The sequence below is a fragment of the Leopardus geoffroyi genome, chromosome D2 (assembly GCF_018350155.1).
Source record: "Leopardus geoffroyi isolate Oge1 chromosome D2, O.geoffroyi_Oge1_pat1.0, whole genome shotgun sequence".
NCBI lineage: Eukaryota > Metazoa > Chordata > Mammalia > Carnivora > Felidae > Leopardus > Leopardus geoffroyi.
In genome coordinates, this window is record NC_059334.1 from 18660412 (window position 1) to 18680731 (window position 20320).

General features: G+C 45.2%; 1 protein-coding gene across 6 annotated transcripts in view; it reads left to right on the forward strand.

Moving 5' to 3' along the window:
- TAF5L (TATA-box binding protein associated factor 5 like) overlaps positions 1 to 16678 on the forward strand; it is a 33231-nt gene extending 16553 nt beyond the window's left edge. For 5 of the 6 annotated variants that reach the window (XM_045437415.1, XM_045437420.1, XM_045437418.1 and 2 more), the window contains exons 4-5: positions 6371 to 7095; positions 14591 to 16678. In XM_045437415.1, coding sequence (XP_045293371.1) covers positions 6371 to 7095; positions 14591 to 15388 — 1523 coding nt within the window. In that variant the 3' untranslated portion in view covers positions 15389 to 16678. Of the gene's footprint in view, positions 1 to 6370; positions 7390 to 14590 lie in introns of those variants that run through there. The other variant, XM_045437421.1, reaches the window with a different exon arrangement.
- The last annotated feature ends 3642 nt before the right edge of the window (positions 16679 to 20320 follow it).

The window sequence follows — 20320 nt, forward strand, 5'->3', positions numbered from 1 at the left end:
GAGGGAGACAGACAAAAGCATAAAGCCCCAATGTATCATCATTACAGTAGTGATGCCTTCCCTGTACTCACCCCGTGAGATGACTCTTGTCATAGATACGACTTATTTCCATTATGCATGACACTCGTGACTGTAGTGATACTGTATAGATTTTTGCTTACTTTTTTTTTTTTTTTTAATTTTTTTTTCAACGTTTATTTATTTTTGGGACAGAGAGAGACAGAGCATGAACGGGGGAGGGGCAGAGAGAGAGGGAGACACAGAATCGGAAACAGGCTCCAGGCTCTGAGCCATCAGCCCAGAGCCCGACGCGGGGCTCGAACTCACGGACCGCGAGATCGTGACCTGGCTGAAGTCGGACGCTTAACCGACTGCGCCACCCAGGCGCCCCTTGCTTACGTTTTTAAATCAATGAAGCATAGATATGGCAGGCTCATTGGAATAATTTTATGATACAGAACTGTGGTTACTTCTTGCAATGGAGAATGATTAATACATTTAATTGCTCACTGATGTGATTTACCCTGGTGCAAAGTTTTCTGCTTCAGTTTATTTCTTTGGGCTCTTGATGTTATTCTTAAATATTTGCGGGGCGCCTGGGTGGCTCAGTCGGTTGAGTGTCCGACTTTGGCTCAGGTCATGATCTCACAGTTCGTGAGTTTGAGCCCCGCGTCAGGCTCTGTGCTGACAGCTAGTTCAGAGCCTGGAGCCTGCTTCAGATCCTGTGTCTCCCTCTCTCTCTGCTCCTCCCCTGCTTACATGCTGTCTCTCTCTCAAAAATAAAGATTAAAAAAATATATATATATACCTGCTCAAACTCTTAACATGGAGTAAATGTTGACTCCTTGTATTTGAGGATGCTGGTTTTTTCCTAATACGTGGTATCTTCTTTATTCTCATCTCATAATTTCCTTCAGCCAGAACTTTACATTGCAGTAAATTGTAATCTACTAACCCTCTCCTTTGTCTTGTTTCAAAACTGAGGAAGTTGTCTGTTATTTTACCTATAATTCCTGAATCCACTGGGCACAGGTTATGTGGAGGGGGTGAATATATGTTTTGTCGTGTGTTTTTACAGACTGCTTTTCCTGAGACATTTTTGCATACCCTCAGGCCTCTGAAGAGTAGTCAACCAAGTCAAATCAGCAAGTGTTTCCTGAGCACCGAAATAAAGTGTAAGATATAGTAATGAATCTAAGTAAGAAGCAATCCTAACCACAGAAGTCTAAAACTAAAAGTTTTTAAATAAAGTTCAAATATAGTGGAAGAATTTTCACAAGCCAGCGTGAAATCAGTGTTGAATTTTGTACGTCTAGGAATCGCATTCTGAAAGAAAGGTGAACGTTGGTTGGGGTAGTCGAGAAGGCCTTCCTGAGTAGGGGGTAGAATTTAAGTTAGCATTTGGAAGGTGGGTTGGATTTCAGTAAACAGTGGAAGAGGAGGAGGAGAAGGAGGAGGAGGATCCGGGGTGTGGGGAAAAGATAGGAACAAGAGAATACAGATGGCACTTTTCCCCTCTAGGAGCAGGGAGAAAACGAGCTTGGTTGAGAACAGGGCTTTCCGATTGCAGGGAAAGCCAGACACCCTGGAGCCAGGCTGAGGAGAGACCTGACCACTGGGCCTGGAAGCGTGAGCCTCTTCCTGTCTCCTGGCGGAGACAACCAACAGGAGTGTTAGTCTAAAGGCAGTTGGTGACGGGGTTTGCAAGTGGGATGGCACAGAGGCCAGCCTGAAGTCCTCTGCAGTACTTGGCTTGCGAAGGGAGGTGAGTAAGGACCAGAACTCAGCGGAGGTGTGAAAAGGGAAAACAGGGTCTGGATCTCATAATTAAATTTCCAAGGTAGTCTCTCCAAGGCTCAAGATCAAAGGAGGATGACTCGACCTCTGTGACAAACCAGGGCTTAAGCTACATTGGGCAGAAATAAGTCAGGTTGTGCCTTGTACATCATGATGATCGTGGCCTCCCATGGTATAGACTGCAGTAGGAAACCGAGGCTAGTATTTAAGAGAAGATACAGACTTGTGATAAAGAACTCAGCATCAGCTTCACGGAGGTACAAATTCCAGTTTTAAGAGATGATAAATCTCGAAGACTGTAGGAAAATAAGAGCCTCTCAGGCTGGAGCACCCGGAGTGTTTTTTCCTCCGTAAGTTATCTCTGGGCGAGAGATTCTGGGAGCTCACCTACTGCTGTGGGCCCTTTTCTTCAGGAGGCACGGTAGGAAGAGCAGAGGCTTTGGAACCATTCGGTCCAGGTGTGAATCTGGGGCCAGCCGTGACCCTTAGACACAATGACGGATGTCAGGTGCCTGGGTCACAGGAAACACACACTCCGTGTTCACTCCTGAAAGTGAAATGAGCATTTGAGGAACACGAGGGAGAAGCGAAGCCCAGGAGGGAGGGAGGTGAGAAGTCAAGCTGGGCAGTGTGGTGTTTCAGAGTAGAGGCCGGGGTGCCACGTAGTGGGGTCAGACCACACAGAGACGGGCAGGAGGACAGGGACTGACAAGCTCGGTTTTCACTTAACCTCGTGTCCTTTTCGCTGCTGATTGCTGCAAACTCCATGAAAAGCTTCCTCTTCTTTCCCACCAGAGGAATGTGGCTCCAAGTAGGCATTTGTTACGTAGCCGGCGGGTAGACGGATGGGAGGAAAGAAAATCGCGCTTTTCGGAGGATATGCTCCTTCTGAGATTAGAAAAAATCTATTTTAAGTGGGTCCCCTTCGAGCAGAATCCAAAGTGCGTGTTATGATGGCAAGGAAACAAGATTGATCATGTGGGTCTCACCTTGTTCCACATAATGAGTATGTTGATCAAAATGTTATTTTATACCTGACCGGTTCTCTTCAGACAAGAGAGAACAGCTAAGCAATTTTGAAACTGAGCTGAAACAGCAGTGAATTTCAGTCAGTTTTGAAGCAGTGCAGCCCTGTTTCTTGCTGGCTAGGTTCTTTCTATAAGCTTATCAAACTAAAATGCCTCTCATTTTGAAAAGGAAGCCTGAAACTAAGATTTTAAGGAATTGCAAACAATTCTTCATCCCCATCGTATATTGGAAGTCCAATTGATAAGGATTGAGCTGTTTTGGTTTTGGTTTTTTCATTAGTATTTTGGGGAAAAAAATTTTCCAGAGCTCTTCTAAAGAACTACAGCATTTAGGGGCACCTGGGTGGCTTAGTTGGTTAAGTGTCTGGCTTCGGCTCAGGTCAAGATCCACAGTTTGTGTGTTCGAGCCCCGCGTCGGGCTCTGTGCTGACAGCTCGGAGCCTGGAGCCTGCTTTGGATTCTGTGTCTCCTGCGCTCTCTGCCCCTCCCCCGCTCGCGCTCGCTTGCTCTCTCGAAAGTAAATAGACCTACAAGAATTTAAAAAAAATTACAGCTTCTAAAGAAAAAATTTTCGGGAGCTCTTCTAAAGAATTACAGCATTTACAGAAGAAGCATTTAAAGAATTGGGGTGCCTGGGTGGCTCAGTCGGTTAGGCATCCGACTTCAGCTCAGGTCATGATATCACAGTTCGTGAGTTCAAGGCCCCACACCGAGCTCTGTGCTGACAGCTCAGAGCCTGGAGCCTGCTTCGGATTGTGTGTGTGTCTCTCTCTCTCTCTGCTCCTCCCCCGCTCCTGCTCTGTCTCTTCCAGTGTCTCAAAAATGAATAAACATTAAAAAAAAAAAAAAAAAAAGAATTAAAGACCAAAGTCCGTATCTGGACCCTCCATAGAAATACAACTGATAGGGTATATGTGCAGAGAGATACGTTTCAAGGAGTCAGTGCATGCAGTTCTGGAGGCTAGCAAGTCCAAAATCCACAGAACCGGCAGGCAGGCTGGATACCCTGGGAAGCATTGCAGTTCAAATACAAAGATTTCCCTCTTCTCCTGGCAGACTTCCCTCTTCCGGGGAGATCAGTCTTTGTTCTTATAAGGCCTTCAATTGATTGGACGAGGCTCACCCACATTATGGAGGATAATCTGCTTTACTCAGAGTCTACTGACTTAAACGTTAGTCGCGTCTAAAAAACAAAATACCTTCACAGAACCATCCAGAATAATGTTTAACTAAGTATCTGGGCATTATGACCGAGCCAAGTTGACACGAAATTCACCACCACAAGTCCACCCCTGTCAACTTGGCACCCGTACCCATCTCCTGAAAGCGTACTCTCCAAATAAAGATTACTAACAAGGTCATTATTCCACCTAACATGATACAGCTCTCCTGAGGACAATGAAAAATGCACTAATCCTTCCCCCAGAAGAAAAAACAAAGTCCTTAGGTGATTTACTCTTTTCCTTGATATCCTGAAACTTAAATACTATGGCATAAAGTTAACAATACTTAAATACTCTGAGACAGAATCAGAGTAACTTGTGTACAGGATAAGGGAATAAGAGAGGAAAGAAAACAAAGATATTTGCCTATAGGTAGATATACACACACACACACATATTCACAACAAAATAGGGAGGGTTACATAAATAATCTTCATTTCTGTAACTGGTCACATATTTCATTCTTGGTGGGTAACTACCTTCTTCTACCCGTTCTGTATTTTCTTTCCCTTCGGCGAACCCCTCAGCTGGTCCTGGGTCTTTACCGGATGGGATGACCCATACCTTCATTTCTGAAGAGCCTTGGGCCATTACTGGACCTGCCTCGATTAGAGTTTTGTAGTTTTCCGTTACCCTTAACCAAGGGACAGAATGAGACCAAGAGATGCCCTAAGGGATCTCCTGTAGTCCAGACATACCCTTCCTTTCCTCCACTGTGGAGTGACCGTCCAGTGTCCCCTTGGTAGTCAGGATCAGCCGGCCCAGCCAGCACTGCAACTCCCTTCTTTGCCTGCTGGAGACGGGAGGAGCCCAGAGCGGCCTGGTGACAGTCGCAATTTCAGTTCATTTTCTAAACATGTCTTGCAGTAGGGACGCCTTTATTCTAAACTGTACGTATTGTACAATTAATTCACCTGTGATAAAGTGAAGTAGGGTGTTGGGTAGAGATACCATGCTGGTATCATTTGTCATCAAATTAGGGAGGCAAGATTCTCCGATGTTCCTGATTTTGAGCCATGAATGGATTCTTTTTCACGGAGGGGAAAAAAAGATGCTAGCAGAAGCAGCAAATGCTGACTTAAAGCATTTGGGTACTTGTTTGTTTATGTGCCAACATTACACTAGATATAAAACCCTTATGGCTGCCGTATTTCCGAATGAAACCGAAACTCACAAATCAAGTGCAAGCAAAACCACAAAAGCATTAAAGTTCACATTAACAGCAAGTGAATATATCGGACGGATTTTGCCGGAACTAACTTGCCGCTCCAGGTGGAGTTGGGGACGGTGCCGCTGGCTGTGACACAGGCTAGTCTGCACTCAGCTTCCCAGAGGCCCTTGCACCCCGCGTAAGGTCCTGCCACCCCCACCGGCCTCTGGCTGAACGACCTTTGTGCCTTCAATGGCTCACTCTGCCCTCACTGAACGTAGGTGTCAGATACACCTCAGGGCTTTTCTCGTTTGCCTGTGACATTTAAAGCCGGACACTTTTTGAACATCCTTTGTCACATAGCTTCCTGATGTTAAAGTCTCCAGTTAGTAAATGGTTTAGCCTTAATGACATGAAAATGTCTCATCTGTAAATTACCACTGCAAAAGAGAAGTTTTATTTTGTAGTCAACATAATCAAAACGATTACGCTGGCAGATATGGGACAACAAGGGATGGATGTTGTCATCTTAGTGTTAGGGCATGCCAGCCTGGGTAGGGAGGCACGGTAATGAACTCACAAAAATAAGTACTCCCTGATATCACTTTAGGTGATGGCTGCCAGAAATAATCGCAAAATTAAATCGAGCACTAAAATCGTATGTCAGTACTTGCTTAATGGCCATCCAGACCATTCTGAATACACTTGTGTTCGGGTTTTTTTGCTTTTTGTTTTTTTAATCATCATCGAGTTAAAAAGTGTCTGTGAAGAACTCACAGTCTCCCAAGAATATATCTAAGGACCCTCAGAGGTCTGCGCTCCCCAGTTTGAGAAACAGATATTGAAGGGAAAGCACTGAACCTCGAAGACCTGGGCACAAGCCCCTGAAGTGTCGTGAGGACTTAGGCAAGTCACTCAACCTCTCTGGGCATCAAAGTCCTGATTTGTGGCCGACCTCAGACCCAGTTTTGCTGGACTTCAGAGTCCCTGCTCTTCCTTCTTCAGTCAAAAGGCTTTGAATTTCCACAATTCCACGTTGGGCTTCTATGTCAATCGATAGTCCTGACCAGAAAGTGTTCTGTGATGGTGGGCTCCCCGGGAGAGTCCCATTATTCCTTGAAATTACACTGATGATAAAGCCCTCGTTTTTTGTTTTTTGTTTTTCATTGTAGATTCTGATTCCCAGCATAGCCACGAAGTGATGCCTCTCCTCTATCCTCTCTTTGTCTACCTCCATCTCAACCTGGTCCAGAACAGTCCTAAGAGCACAGTGGAAAGTTTTTACAGCCGCTTCCATGGGATGTTTCTGCAGAACGCTAGCCAGAAGGATGTCATCGAGCAGCTACAGACCACTCAAACCATCCAGGACATCCTGTCTAACTTCAAGCTTCGAGCATTCCTAGATAACAAGTACGTGGTCCGTCTCCAGGAAGACAGCTACAACTACCTTATCCGCTACCTCCAAAGTGACAACAACACCGCCCTGTGCAAAGTCCTCACCTTGCATATCCATCTTGACGTGCAGCCTGCCAAGAGAACAGATTACCAGCTCTACGCCAGCGGCGGCTCCTCCCGGAGCGAGGGCAACGGCTTAGAGCCCGCCGACATGCCCGCCCCTATCCTGCAGAACGAGGCTGCCCTGGAGGTCTTGCAGGAGAGCATTAAGCGCGTCAAGGACGGCCCTCCCTCCCTCACTACCATCTGTTTCTATGCCTTCTATAACACAGAGCAGCTGTTGAACACTGCGGAAATCTCCCCAGACAGCAAGCTGCTTGCTGCGGGGTTTGACAACTCCTGTATCAAACTGTGGAGTTTACGATCCAGGAAGTTAAAGTCAGAACCCCATCAAGTAGACGTGTCCCGCATCCACTTGGCTTGTGACATTCTGGAGGAGGAGGTATGAGTATCAGTTTTCTTGCCTACACCTGCCTTACTAATTTGCTTAGAGTTCTTACCAAACATGACAGATCTTATGGAGAATGGACTTCGTTATTTCCTTCACCGTATAGCCGCAGCCAGACTAATGCCCATGTAACCTGTAGCCATTGAATTCCTGCTCATGCCTAACCTTGGAAGACATGAAAACTATTCTTAACAACATTAACTGAACATCATTAATGATCGATCAGTGTTTGTTACTGTCTGAATGTGGATAACATTGCTAAGCCTAATTAAAGACCTTTAGCTAATATTGAGATTTACAGTAAGTGTGGGTGTGGGTGTGGGTGTGTGTGGTGGTGACAGCGGTGGCAGCCAGGGTGTACATTTGTGCAAACATAAACATTTAGAAGTAGGATTGCTGGGTCAGAGGGTCTGCACTTTAAATTATGATAAATATTCTCATTTTCCGGTCACATCAACAGTAAATGAGAACTCTGGTCTCCCTTCACCCTCACCAACACTGGGTGTTACTGGCCTTCCTGAGGCCAGTGCACGTCCTCTGGCTTCATGTCCCCCGGGACGTTCCCAAACCCCATTTTGAAAAGTACACAGGAAGTGTAGTTGACATTTCACCCATCAGTCGGGGTAATGATCTTGTTCGGTTTGTTTAGGGATGGTTACCGAAAAGGCAGGCCGAGTGGCCCGAGTTTCAAGTCCCTGAGAGTTACTGTCTTAGAAAACATGTGGGCAAAGAGAGAAATTTCATAGAGTTCGCCTTCTCTGAAAGTGGCCCCACAACAGCTGGGGGCAAGAATATTTTCGTCATCTCACCACTGAAATTCAGGGAGCTGTGGCTCAAGTTAGTTTCGATGGAAAATTCTTTGCATGGGGTTGAAAAATTAAGGAGTTTAGAAAAGTTCAACTTAATTTCCATAGGTGATAAGGGTATCAAGAATATTGGATGCACAAAATAAGCCCTTTTTTCCAATTCTTGTTTTCTTAGTCAACTTCCAGTTAGTATGATCTTTGAATTTTTGTTTCTTGTGACTGAGATGATACAGAGGAGTTTGTGGTGATGAGTAAAAGGTTTAAATTCCAATACACACCCTTTGATTTCTAGAATCTTACAGTACCCTCCAAAATATCTTTTTAACTTTATTTATTTATTTATTTTGAGAGAGAGAGAGAGCACGAGTGAGGGAGGGTCAGAGAGAGAGAGAGGAAGAATCCCAAGCAGGCTGTACATTGTCAGAGCAGAGCCCAGTGTGGGGCTCGATCCCCCAACCATGAGATCATGACCTGAACTGAAACCAAGAGTCAGACACTCAACCAACTGAGCCACCAAGGCACCCCCGAGATATTTTTTATTGCTCACGTATTTGAATTTTTAGATTTCTTTTCCCAGGAGACGATTCTAGCCTGTTGAGCGTTCTTCACATACAACTGAAGGATGCTGCCTTCATTGAGTTACAGCCTTCTGTAAATACAAGGAGAGAAATTATTCGTGCTGACCTTATCAGCTTGATGATATTGTTTGGAGATTATTCTAGGCATTACAAGTTAACATAAAGGAAGATAGCAAAGAGAAAGATAAATACGAAGAAGGAAAGAACATCAGGTTCAAAAAATGTTTTAAGATTCTACCTTGGCTACCACTGAGAATTAGCCTTGTGACCTATTCTGTAGAGATTTCCAGGCTTTGGAAGGCGTGCGTTTGAAGACCCAGGAGCGAAGAATAACATGATGCATTCCAGGAAGTGATAGAAATTAAATGTAGCTACCGTTGGGAGTGGTAAGACAGGAAGCAGTATGGCGCCACAGGCTGCGTGAGGGATTATGGTGGCCTGAGCAAGGGGAGTGGCGGCAGGAAGGGAGCACAGTGGACAGGTTAGATGAGAGCTCCAGCATTGGATTCAGTGGAGGGGCTGGAGGGAAAGGAAGAGTCGAGGAGGACATCTGTGTCTCAGACTTGACCACCTGGGTGGATGGTGGGACATGCTATTCAACTCAGAAGAAGTGATGTCAGGGGAGTGCTTGTTTCGTTTAGGTATCTTCCTGATTTATTCGCCATTATCCACATGGAAAGTACCATAGATTCTGCTCCAGTATGAAGGCACTGCTTTCCTTGTGAACAAACTTTCTTTTACCTTTAGAACTAAAGTTGAGATCGTCCCATTAGGTTGTGAGGGGTTTCCTGTTTGGGATTTCTACCCACCCACCCCCGCCCCCCCCACCCATTTTGTCATAGCAGTTTAGGGAAGTTTTTGTTGTTACGGTGGGGAGGGGGGTTGTTTTTGGTTTTTTGGTTTCTAACGAGGAACATTTGGGGGGAAAGCAAGGTATAAATCAGTTCTGATAGTTTTTAATGTTTCTTCAATGAGAACTTGGACTTCTTGTAGAATTCACAATTAAAATGGAAACTCTTAAAAAAAATTTGTAATGTTTATTTTTGAGAGAGAGGGAGAGAGACAGAGTGCAAGGGGGGGAGGGGCAGAGAGAGAGAGAGAGAGGGAGACATGGGATACGAAGCAGGCTCCAAGCTCTGAGTTGTCAGCCCAGAGCCCGACATCGGGCTCAAACTCACGAACCACAAGATCATGACCTGAGCCGAAGTCAGATGCTTACCCGACTGAGCCACCCAGGCACCCCTAAAATAGAAACTCTTTTTTTTTTTTTTTCACATTGATTTATTTTTGAGAGAGTGAGACAGTGCATGAGTGGGGGAGGGGCAGAGAGAGAAGGAGATACAGAATCCGAAGCAGGCTCCAGGCTCTGAGCTGTCAGCACAGAGCCTGACACGGGGCTCGAACCCACAAACCGTGAGATCATGACCTGAGCTGAAGTCGGACCCTCAACTGACTGAGCCACCCAGGTGCCCCTAAAATAGAAACTCTGAATGCAAAGATCACAAACTCACATGCTTGTAGAGGCCAAGCAGGTAAAAGTAAATGGTAAAGCTACCTGGATCAAAGAGCTGGTAGGAAGTACGAAAGGACACGAAAACCCAATCAAAACTCCACTTTGCAACCTCTGCCTTAATCTTTGTGAAGCAACAGCCGTTGCACAAATTAGTGGATAAAATGTTTTAATAGTAGGTATTTAAAATATTGATCACACCCAGCAATTCCATTTCCAGATATATGCCCAAGAGAATTGAAAAGACATGTCCACACAAAAATTTGTACATGTTCAAAAAAAAAATTTGTACATGTTCAAAAAATTGTACATGTTCATAATATCATTATTCATAATTGCCCCAAAGTGTGAACAGCCCAAATGTCAATCAGCAGATTAATAGATACACAAAATGTGGTATATCTGTGTGATGGAATACTATTCAGCCATAAAAAGTTATAAAGATACATATGAGACCTGCTGTAATGTAGATGAGCCTCGTAAATAAACATTTTGCTACGTAAAAGAAGCCAGCCACAAAGGACCACATACTATAGGATTTCATTATAGGAAATATCCAGAATAGGCATATCCGTAGGAACAAAGTAGATTGTTTCCCCAGGCCAGAGTCTGGGGACAGGGAACTGGGCAGCGATTGCTTATGGGGAAAGGGGTTCTTTTTTGAGGTGATGAAAATGTTCTGTACTAGGTAAGTGGTCATAGTTGCACAATTCTGTGAGTATACTAAAAGCCATCGAGTTATGCTGTAAAAAAAAATTTTTTTTAATGCTTATTTTTTGAGACAGAGAGAGACAGAGCGTTAGCAGGGGAGGGACAGGGAGAGAGGGAGACACAGAATCCGAAGTGGGCTCCAGGCTCTGAGCCGTCAGCACAGAGCCCAACGTGGGGCTCAAACCCATGAACCACAAGATGACGACCTGAGCTGAAATGGGACACTTCACCAACTGAGCCACCCAGGTGGCCCGAGTTACACTTTTTAAAGAGAGTGAATTTTAGAGTATGTGAATTCTGTCTCAGTTTTAAAAAATCAGAAAACAAAAGCTCCAATGAGGGCATAAAATGTTCTCTATTAAGTCAAGTAAAACTTGATTTACGGCACTGCCCCGATATCTTCAACTTGGAAGATATTCTGGATTAACCTTTGAAAAGCTGTTAACTGGCACGGCAGTGCCCTTCTTCCCAAAGGTAGCAGCGCCCGCCCCCCCCCCCCCAACCCCCGCCTCCTGTCTGAGACACTCCATCCTCTAAGTTAGCAATGAGGTCCAGCGTTTACCCTTGTTGATTGGTAACTATGTCTTTTTTAATATTCGAGCAACATGGCCAAACCACAGATACCAGATCAAGGATTTTCTCTGTGTTTCAGGTATGTGTACATGATCACCCTCATCCCTGCCAGCCTCCCACCCTCCTAGCAGCCCTGCACTACAGCATCAGTTCACGCACTGTCTAACGAGCCTTGCCCCAGTCCAGCAGTCTTTCAGTCTGAAAAGGAAAGCAGTCAGTGTTGTGCATGACACTCAGTTCTGTGATTTGTGTATACAATGGTCGTTTAGGTCTTTGCCGGCCTGTAAGAGTGTAACGTGAGCCTCGTTTGTACTTTTTAATTTTCTAGTAGCCACATGAAAAAAAGTAAAAGGGAAGAGTCAAATTAATAATGTATCTTATTTAATCCAGTGTGGCTAAAGTATTATCATTTCAACATGTAAGCAATATTAAAAAAATTATTACCGAAATCTGTTATATTCTCCTTTTTTGTCCTAAGTCTTGGAAATCTGGTGTGTTTTACGCTTACAGCAACGTGTTCAGCTCCACGAGCCGATAGCCGCCTTCTCTCGCTCCCAAGTCTTAACCAACTCCCAAGCCCGCCATATTTAATCTCTTCCAGTTCCATTGGCACCTGATGATGGGAGAACAGCCCAAGGCCAAATCTCAGACCCCAAAGAGGACCCTTGAGCTAAGAAAGTCTGGAGTGTGAGCTGAGGCACATCGAACCTCCTAGTCCAGGAGCAGACACCCATAAGAAGTCCGAGATTTGTAGGGCCTCCATGACCTAAAGCAGGGTTTAGCAAACTATGGCACAGGGGTACAAAACACAATATTCGAAGACCTTTTTATACTTCCTTTTCTTATTTTTAAATTTCTTACGCGTGTTTTATAATGCACACGGTGTCATCCAGTATTACACGAATACACTTTACAAATTAAAAATTCCTGTTTGGGACCAATGCGCATTTGCTGTCGGTTCAGCCGATTGTAGGGAGTTTGGGGTTTTGTCCTGTTGGCACGAAAGGAAGGAGAGGGAGAATTGGGCTGGGCGTGTGTGAATCAGCTGCTTGTTCAGAGTTTCAGCTTGACTATGCTGAGGCCCTTGTGGGACTGGGTTGAGCCACAGAAGAAAATGTGGCTGGGTTATTTTAAGCTGTGGTCCTGGCATAGGGCTGACAGTGATAGCCAGCAGGAATGCTCTGGTTTCCCCATCTCTTGGTCTATACAGTCAACCGGGCACTTTTCCGTGTGCTCGGGACAGTCGTCAAGACCCCTGGAAGTGCCAGCTTGATTTTAGGGTCCCCACCTAGGAGGCGAAGACCCACTTCTCTAACCTCTTGCTCCAAATGAAGACCACTTAAGCCTCAGAGATGGTTAACGTGCCCTGTGGATTACCTTCAAAGGGTCTCTGTGTAATTCATCCGGGGTCATTTTTTGCTCCCACAGTTTTTATATAAACTTTCTGGTGTACAGCAATGAGTCATTCTTGAAATTTTAAAGTGTTGTTGTAACCTCTTTTGAAAGGAAAATTACTAATATTCTTGGTAACGCTCGGTAGAACGTTGGGCTCCCGAATGCTTATGTATTTTTAATGTTAAGTGTCTGGAATAGCCGTTTTGAATATTCACGGACGTCAGTATTTATTTTCTCTTACCTTTTCCTCAAATATGTACACATTGAAGGCATTTGTCTTATTTTGATTTTCATCGTGTTCAAATGGAAATGAGAAAGATGCCCTTTTCCTGTACCAGAACCTAAGGCTCGTAGACCTTTTTATTTCCAAGGCAGCAAAGCCGGTTGGTTCAAAAATCTTATTACTCCCCATTCACCTGGGGTTTAATTAAAACCCGTGTTAATTTATGAATTCCTGGACAGAGAGCTGTAGTGCTAAGTAAGGTGCTTGTCTACAAGAGAATGAAGGGAACCAGGATTTTGAACGGAGATAGTGTCCTTGGGGGGAAGAGGGTGAGGAAGGGGACTTCCCTCAGTACTATGAGCGGCTATCTTCTTTTCTGTCCCCACACACAGGAATGTATTTCCAAGAATCCCATGAGTCTCTTGGCTTTGTTTAAAGCTGTTCTAAACCCATGCTTTGTTTGGGAAAATGTTTGAGACCCTCCAGAAAGTCTCAGTTTAACATTTCATCTTAGGGTGGCGCCTGGGTGGCTCAGTCAGTTAAGCATCTGACTTCAGCTCAGGTCATGATCTCATGGTTCGTGAGTTCAAGCCCCGCGTCGGGCTCTGTGCTGACAGCTCAGCTCGGAGCCTGGAGCCTGCTTCAGATTCTGTGTATCCCTCTCTCTCTGCCCATCTCTCCTCTCTCTCTTTCTGTCTCTCTCTTTCTCTCAAAAATAAATACACATCAAAAAAAAAAAAAAAAAATCCCATCTAGGGACACCTGGGTGGCTCAATTAGTTGAGGATCTGACTCTTGATTTCAGCTCAGGTCATGATCCCAGGGTTGTGGGATCCAGCCCCGAGTTGGGCTCCGTGCTCAGCATGGATTTCTCCCTCTCTCTCTCTCTCTCTCTCTCTCTCTCTCTCTCTCTCTCTCTCTCTCTCAAAAAAAAAAAAAAAAAAGAAGAAGAAGAAGAAGAAGAAGAACAAAAAAACCCTTCATCTTTATTTCTTTTTGGACACCAGCAGTTTATGGTTTATGCCTGGTCGCAAGGTGTGAGCGTCATTTATCGGTAACTGCACCTTTCTGGTTTACTATTCGTTCTGATGTGTCTAGGCTTTATTGTGACAGCCCCTACGGTGGTTTTGTATTAATTTCGATTCAAGACCACATCTGCCTTCGTCATTGACCCCAGTCATGGGAATGCCAGGAATTTTCTTAGTAGGGTAGAAACAGGGAGCGATGTGGTTTATAAAGCAGCTAAAACTGACCGATGAAGACCTGCCCACAGAAGAAAAGAACCTAAGAACATAATGCGAATTCAGAAGTAAATCTTTCCAAATGATGCCCATCCGAATTAACGGTGGAAATTACCATTGACTTGTCTTTTGATCAGCTTTTGAAATCTCTTCTCCCCAGCCTAACGGAAAGGTCTGCAGTATTATAATAATAGCCTCGCATCTGTATACTTTTAATATAGTCTTAGCTGCAGGACGAATGTCAGGAAGCCAATTTGTAAGCTGTAGGAGACTTTTTATGCAGTTATGCAGTCATGCGATGTTTTCCTGGGCTCACCCTTAAGCGCGAGGCCGCTGACACTGGGCAGATGCTCTGTTTTTGCTGGACTCTTTGGTTTTCATGGCAGACCACTAAACGTTTTTTTTCTTGTGTGTCTCTTTGCCATCCCCCCCCCCCACCCTCACTGTTCCCAGGATGATGAGGATGATAATGCGGGCACAGAGATGAAGATACTACGGGGACACTGTGGACCAGTATACAGCACAAGGTTCCTCGCAGACAGCTCAGGGTTGCTCTCTTGTTCTGAAGACATGTCCATTAGGTACTGGGACCTCGGGAGTTTCACCAACACTGTGTTATACCAAGGACATGCCTACCCTGTGTGGGACCTGGACATTAGCCCATATAGCCTGTACTTTGCCAGCGGGTCCCATGACCGCACCGCGAGGCTGTGGTCATTTGATCGGACGTACCCGCTGAGGATATATGCCGGGCACCTGGCTGATGTGGACTGTGTCAAATTCCACCCTAATTCGAACTACTTAGCCACAGGCTCGACCGACAAGACTGTCCGGCTGTGGAGTGCCCAACAGGGGAACTCAGTGAGGCTCTTCACCGGCCACCGCGGCCCCGTGCTCTCTCTCGCCTTTTCTCCCAACGGTAAGTACTTGGCATCGGCCGGCGAGGACCAGCGGCTGAAGCTGTGGGACTTGGCCTCTGGGACCCTTTATAAAGAACTGAGGGGCCACACGGACAACATCACCAGCCTCACCTTCAGTCCGGACAGTAGTCTGATCGCCTCTGCGTCCATGGACAACTCGGTGCGCGTCTGGGACATTAGGAACACGTACTGCAGCGCCCCTGCCGACGGCTCCTCTGGCGAACTCGTGGGCGTGTACACCGGGCCGATGAGCAATGTACTGAGCGTGCAGTTCATGGCCTGCAACCTTCTTCTAGTGACTGGAATCACACAAGAAAATCAGGAACATTAATTTCTTTCTTCCTTTTTTTTTTTTTTTTTTTTTTTTTTTAATCTTTGTGGTAACGGACTGGGGCAGTAGTGGAAAGGCTCCAGGTTGCAAGTCTTAGGACGAATTGAGATTGAATCACTGACTGACTGTGAAAGACTCCCCGCTTCCCCCCCCCCCCCACCTTCTCCCGTGCAGACGTCCCGAGCGCGTCACCCCTTCCCTCCCTCCGTCCCCCCCCGAGGGTCGAAGGACTGGGGGCGGGAGAGGTGCTGTCATTGGACATGAGATGGAGAATCAAGAGGCTCTGGAGGTCGGATTGCAAGTTCTCACAAAGATCCCCCCGCGTCCTCGCCCGGGCACCTTCCGGTGTGTGTCTCGCTTTCCCCGCGTGTAAACCCGAGATGCTGCTTCCCTCGCCGCCGCCACTGCCACCGCCGGGTGCTGCGTTGGGCCCGAGGATGGCCGCAGGGCGCGCTCAGGACAGTGCCCCAGGGTCACGTGTTCTCGGTCGCCTGGGTGGAAGGGGGCTTTACTGGGGTAGGAATGAGGGGGTGGGAACTAGGGACGGGGCGGGGATAATCCTGGCAAAAAGTCTTTCCTTTTCCGTGATTACAGAGAACCAGGATTTTTTTTATTATTATAATTATAATTATTATTATTATTGAGAAGAGGAAACCTAGCACTGGCAGAGGGGCTTTCTCTGCTCTCATCTTTCAGGTTTTACTCCTGGCACTGGCTGTGATACTTGGAATCTTGAGGTTCAGGGAATTCAGAGAATTTGGTAGCACAGTGTTTTGGGAGAAAGGGAAAATTTCTGGGGTGACGGACTGATCACTCCGGCTGACATGTTTCTCGAAGCGGGCGGTGGGGGGGGGGTGGGGGGGGGTGGGGGGTGCGTGTGAGCAAGTCCTGGGCTCTGGTGGTGATGGTGGGAGAGAGTCTCCTCGCGGCTGCCCTTCTGTGAACCGTTCTCTCCCCTCGAAAGGACAGATTGCGGCAAAGAGATGAAAATAAATCGAAGCGACAAGGCAAAAGATAGAATTAGAAAATGTTAAATTTCCAAACGCCCACCTCTTCAGAGGCGTGGCTCTCTCAGCATCCTTTTCTCCTGCGATCGGTGGCTCCCACCTGCGCTGCAACAGCGGTTTAACGAACAGTTTGCGGAACAAATCGTTGAGTACGCCCGCACGCATAGCCAACTGTGCTTTGAGGATAAAGCAAGTTCGAATTCGTGGAAAAAGGATTAAATATTTCTGTTTTCTGAAAAGAGTTATTTTGTATTTTGTTTTCTATTAAAATGTATTTAGTTTCCAAAAAAAAAAAAAACAAAGTGTCGTATCTCATTGAAACTGTGAGGACAGATGGGCGTGCAGCCTGTCCCGGGGTGGCGCGCAGCCCGCCTCTCCCGGGGATGGCAGCCAGGGATGTAGGCCAGGCCAGCCCTGATGCAGGTTCTGCCCCTGTGTCCTGTGCAGCTTACTGTGAATCGTGATTCCTCTTCCCATTCACAGGAATTATTGGTCGCATTTAAGACTGATCAAATTTCTGGGGCTCCTGGGTGGCTCAGTCAGTTAAGCATCCAACATCAGCTCAGGTCATGATCTCGTGGTCTGTGAGTTCGAGCCCCGCGTTGGGCTCTGTGCTGATGGCTCAGAACCTGGAACCTGCTTCACGTTCTGTGTCTCCCTCTCTGTCTACCCCTCCTCCACTCACACTCTGTCTCTCTCTGTCTCTCCAAAAAAAAAAAAAAAGACTGATCAAATTTCTGGGGCACCCGGGTGGCTCAGTCAGTTAAGCATCCGACATCAGCTCAGGTCATGATCTCGTGGTTTGTGACTTTGAGCCCTGCGTCGGGCTCTGTGCTGATGGCTCAGAGCCTGGAACCTGCTTCACGTTCTGTGTCTCCCTCTCTGTCTACCCCTCCTCCACTCACACTCTGTCTCTCTCTGTCTCTCCAAAAAAAAAAAAAAAAAAAAAAGACTGATCAAATTTCTAAGGGGCATAAGAGCTGTGTTGTTTCATTAATTTAAACCATTTATTGAACAATTCTGGATAAAGGTCTTGTGCAAAAATTTAAATGATGTGAGAATTTTTTAAATGTACTGGTGAAACATCAAAAGCTCTCAGGAAACCAAATAGGAAGATTCTAGCATTATGTGTGAAAATTCTGTTTTTACTTGAGCCTAAGATGCTAATAATAATAGGAAATGTTTCTTAATCATAAAAAATCTGTATATTTGAGATACCGTAAGAAGGATCCTATGGCAACTTAGCCAGCGTCACCTTCCACATCGTCTGTGGAAGAGCCTAGATAGAATTCAGATGTATTCTTATATGTAAGAAGTGAACTCTCAAGTTAGATTGTATGCTATATTGCTAGAAACAGTAGTCCCTAAATTGAGCTGAATCATTCTCCAGAAGTGAAAATACCACTGATTAGGGATGATTTGGAAAGGGTTTGTGTTTGTTTTTGAATGCAATATTTCTTTGATTAAGTACAAAAAATGTATTAGGTTGGTCAGTCTTAAAATTACCGATCATGTATATGCTTTGTAATTTCAGTTGAAGCTCTTAATGATCCGTATGTTTGGCCTCTTTTTGCTGTTTTGAACTAACTTTAATGTGGAGTAATTTAACTTAATAGAACCCTCCTCACAACGTCCCCCAGATTCTTAGAAATATCATATGTGTGATTATGGCCACGAGGGTGCATGTGAACATAGTTCTACTCTTAACGTTGCTCTCCTGTGTTGTTTTATTTTCTCTTCAGAGCAGTTTTGTTCGGCGGACAGGACCGGTGATATCACCACTTGGCACATGAAATACCTAAAGCCCAGAGAAGCTATATTATCTACACCCAACAGGGAATGATCACATGTCTTGGATGTTTTACAGAGAGGAGCTCTATTTAGTGTCCTCAAGGTCTAGCTGGAGGATATAGCCTTGAAGATAGAAAAACCTTTAAAAAAAAAAAAAAAACCTTCAGGAAGGAAATATGCATATTAAATATATATGTATGTATATGCAGTGCTTACTATCTCTCAGAAATCATTCTGTGATCTCCATAACAACTCTGGGAGCTAAGTGCCATTTTTATCCACATTTTACATTGAGGATTTTGAGGCCCTGTTGGGTTAAGTCACTTGCCAGAGAGTCACGCAGCTAGTAACCAGAATTTGAACCTGGGCAGTCTGGCTCCAAAGTGCATGTTCTTCCCCACACTCTTGTCTTCCTTCGTTCCCGCATTGCCAGGTAAAGAGTGACCTGAGGTTACTAGAAATTAAATATTCTTGCCAATAGTTGTTAGACTCATGCTTCCCTTTGCCAGAGAAATCAGCAGCAAGCAGATCGAACTGACACTAACTACAAACAAAAAATATGTACAAGTTTCTAAAAGAAACTTGAGAATCTTCAATTATTTTGAGCCACGATGATAAATCTCTGTAATGTGCGTCAGGTAGGGGAAAAAACAGCTTGAGATTTCTTAGACTGAGAGGCTCAGAAAACCTGACTGTAATTTCAATTTAGCAGTAGACAGGCCAAAAGAAAGAGAAAGTTAAGATAAAGGAAAGTAATAAATTGAGATGAAACGGGAAACAATTTGAAGTTTATATATGTGTGTGTGTGTGTGTGTGTGTGTGTGTGTGTGTATCCTTAGCTTCTAAGTATAGCTGTGATTAGTTTTTCACTTGTTTTTATTCAGATATTAAAAATGTCATGGATGTATAAAAAAAATCCATTGAGTATGTAGGCTTCTAAGTTTGCTACTGCCCAGATTGATATTTAAGTATATGGATTAAAAGATTAGTCTGTGGGCGCCTGGGTGGCTCAGTTGGTTGAGTATCTGGCGTTTGATCTCGGCTCAGGTCAAGATCTCACAGTTCATGGGATGGAGCCTTGAGTCACATTCCATGCTGACAGCAGAGAGCCTGCTTGGGATTCTCTCTCCCCATCTCTGCTCCTCCCCTGCTCATGTGCATGTTTTCTCTCTCATAATAAATAAACGTTAAAAAGAAAAAAAGATTAGTCTATACTTCAACTTGTCTTTCGGTTGCATGTTTTAGAAAAGTGTCCATTATATCTATGCCTGGCCCACAGCAAGGATTCATGTTATCGAGCCCCACATGGCAGCCAATTAATTCTGAAACTGCTTTATGGTAAACAGAAAATCTTCACTATAGAATTTGAGGAATGCAAATGTTCCTTGTCAGTTTGGCCCATCGAAGGACAACTTAAGATACTTTCCCGTGATTGGCTGAAATTTCTATACGAAAGATTTTTATGTTAAATATGTCAATGTCTGTTATGATCAGATAATGTGTTAGTGGGCAAAAATGCAGCAGTAAGCAAACTGATATAGACCCTGACTTGAGTTTATAGTTTAAAGGGGGAAGCGAATATTGATCATACAATACCATAAATAAATATATAATTTCAAGCGGTAGGGAGTGCTATACTGGGTGCAATGAAAGAATATGCCCCAGGAATCGAATTTACACTAAGCATTCAAGGAAGGCCTCCCTGAAGAAGTAACAATGAAGCTGAGACCTGGAGGGGAAGCAGGAGTTAGCCAGGCAGAGCTCAGGAAAGAATGGTCCAGACCCCCAACTGGGGCAGAACCTGGTACACTCAAAGAAGTCCACTGGAGCTGAGGCAAGGTGAGTAAGGAGCACAACGGCTCGACATGAGTTTGGATAATTGGCAGGGTTTTGGGGCGCTGTCAGGGGTTGGCTTTTATCCTAGGTGGGATGGAAACCGTTGAACGGTGTACCTCAGCCAAATGACGAAGTCCAAGTTGCACCTTAACGTCACTGCCAGCAAGAGGACATAGACACATATGCAGTGGACTTGCACTGCAGGGCAGCTGAATGATGGAAGCCAGCGACCGTGTGCCAGGCAGCCCTACGTGGCGTGACCTGTGGGGCAACGAACCGAAAGCAGCCTCTAACCAAC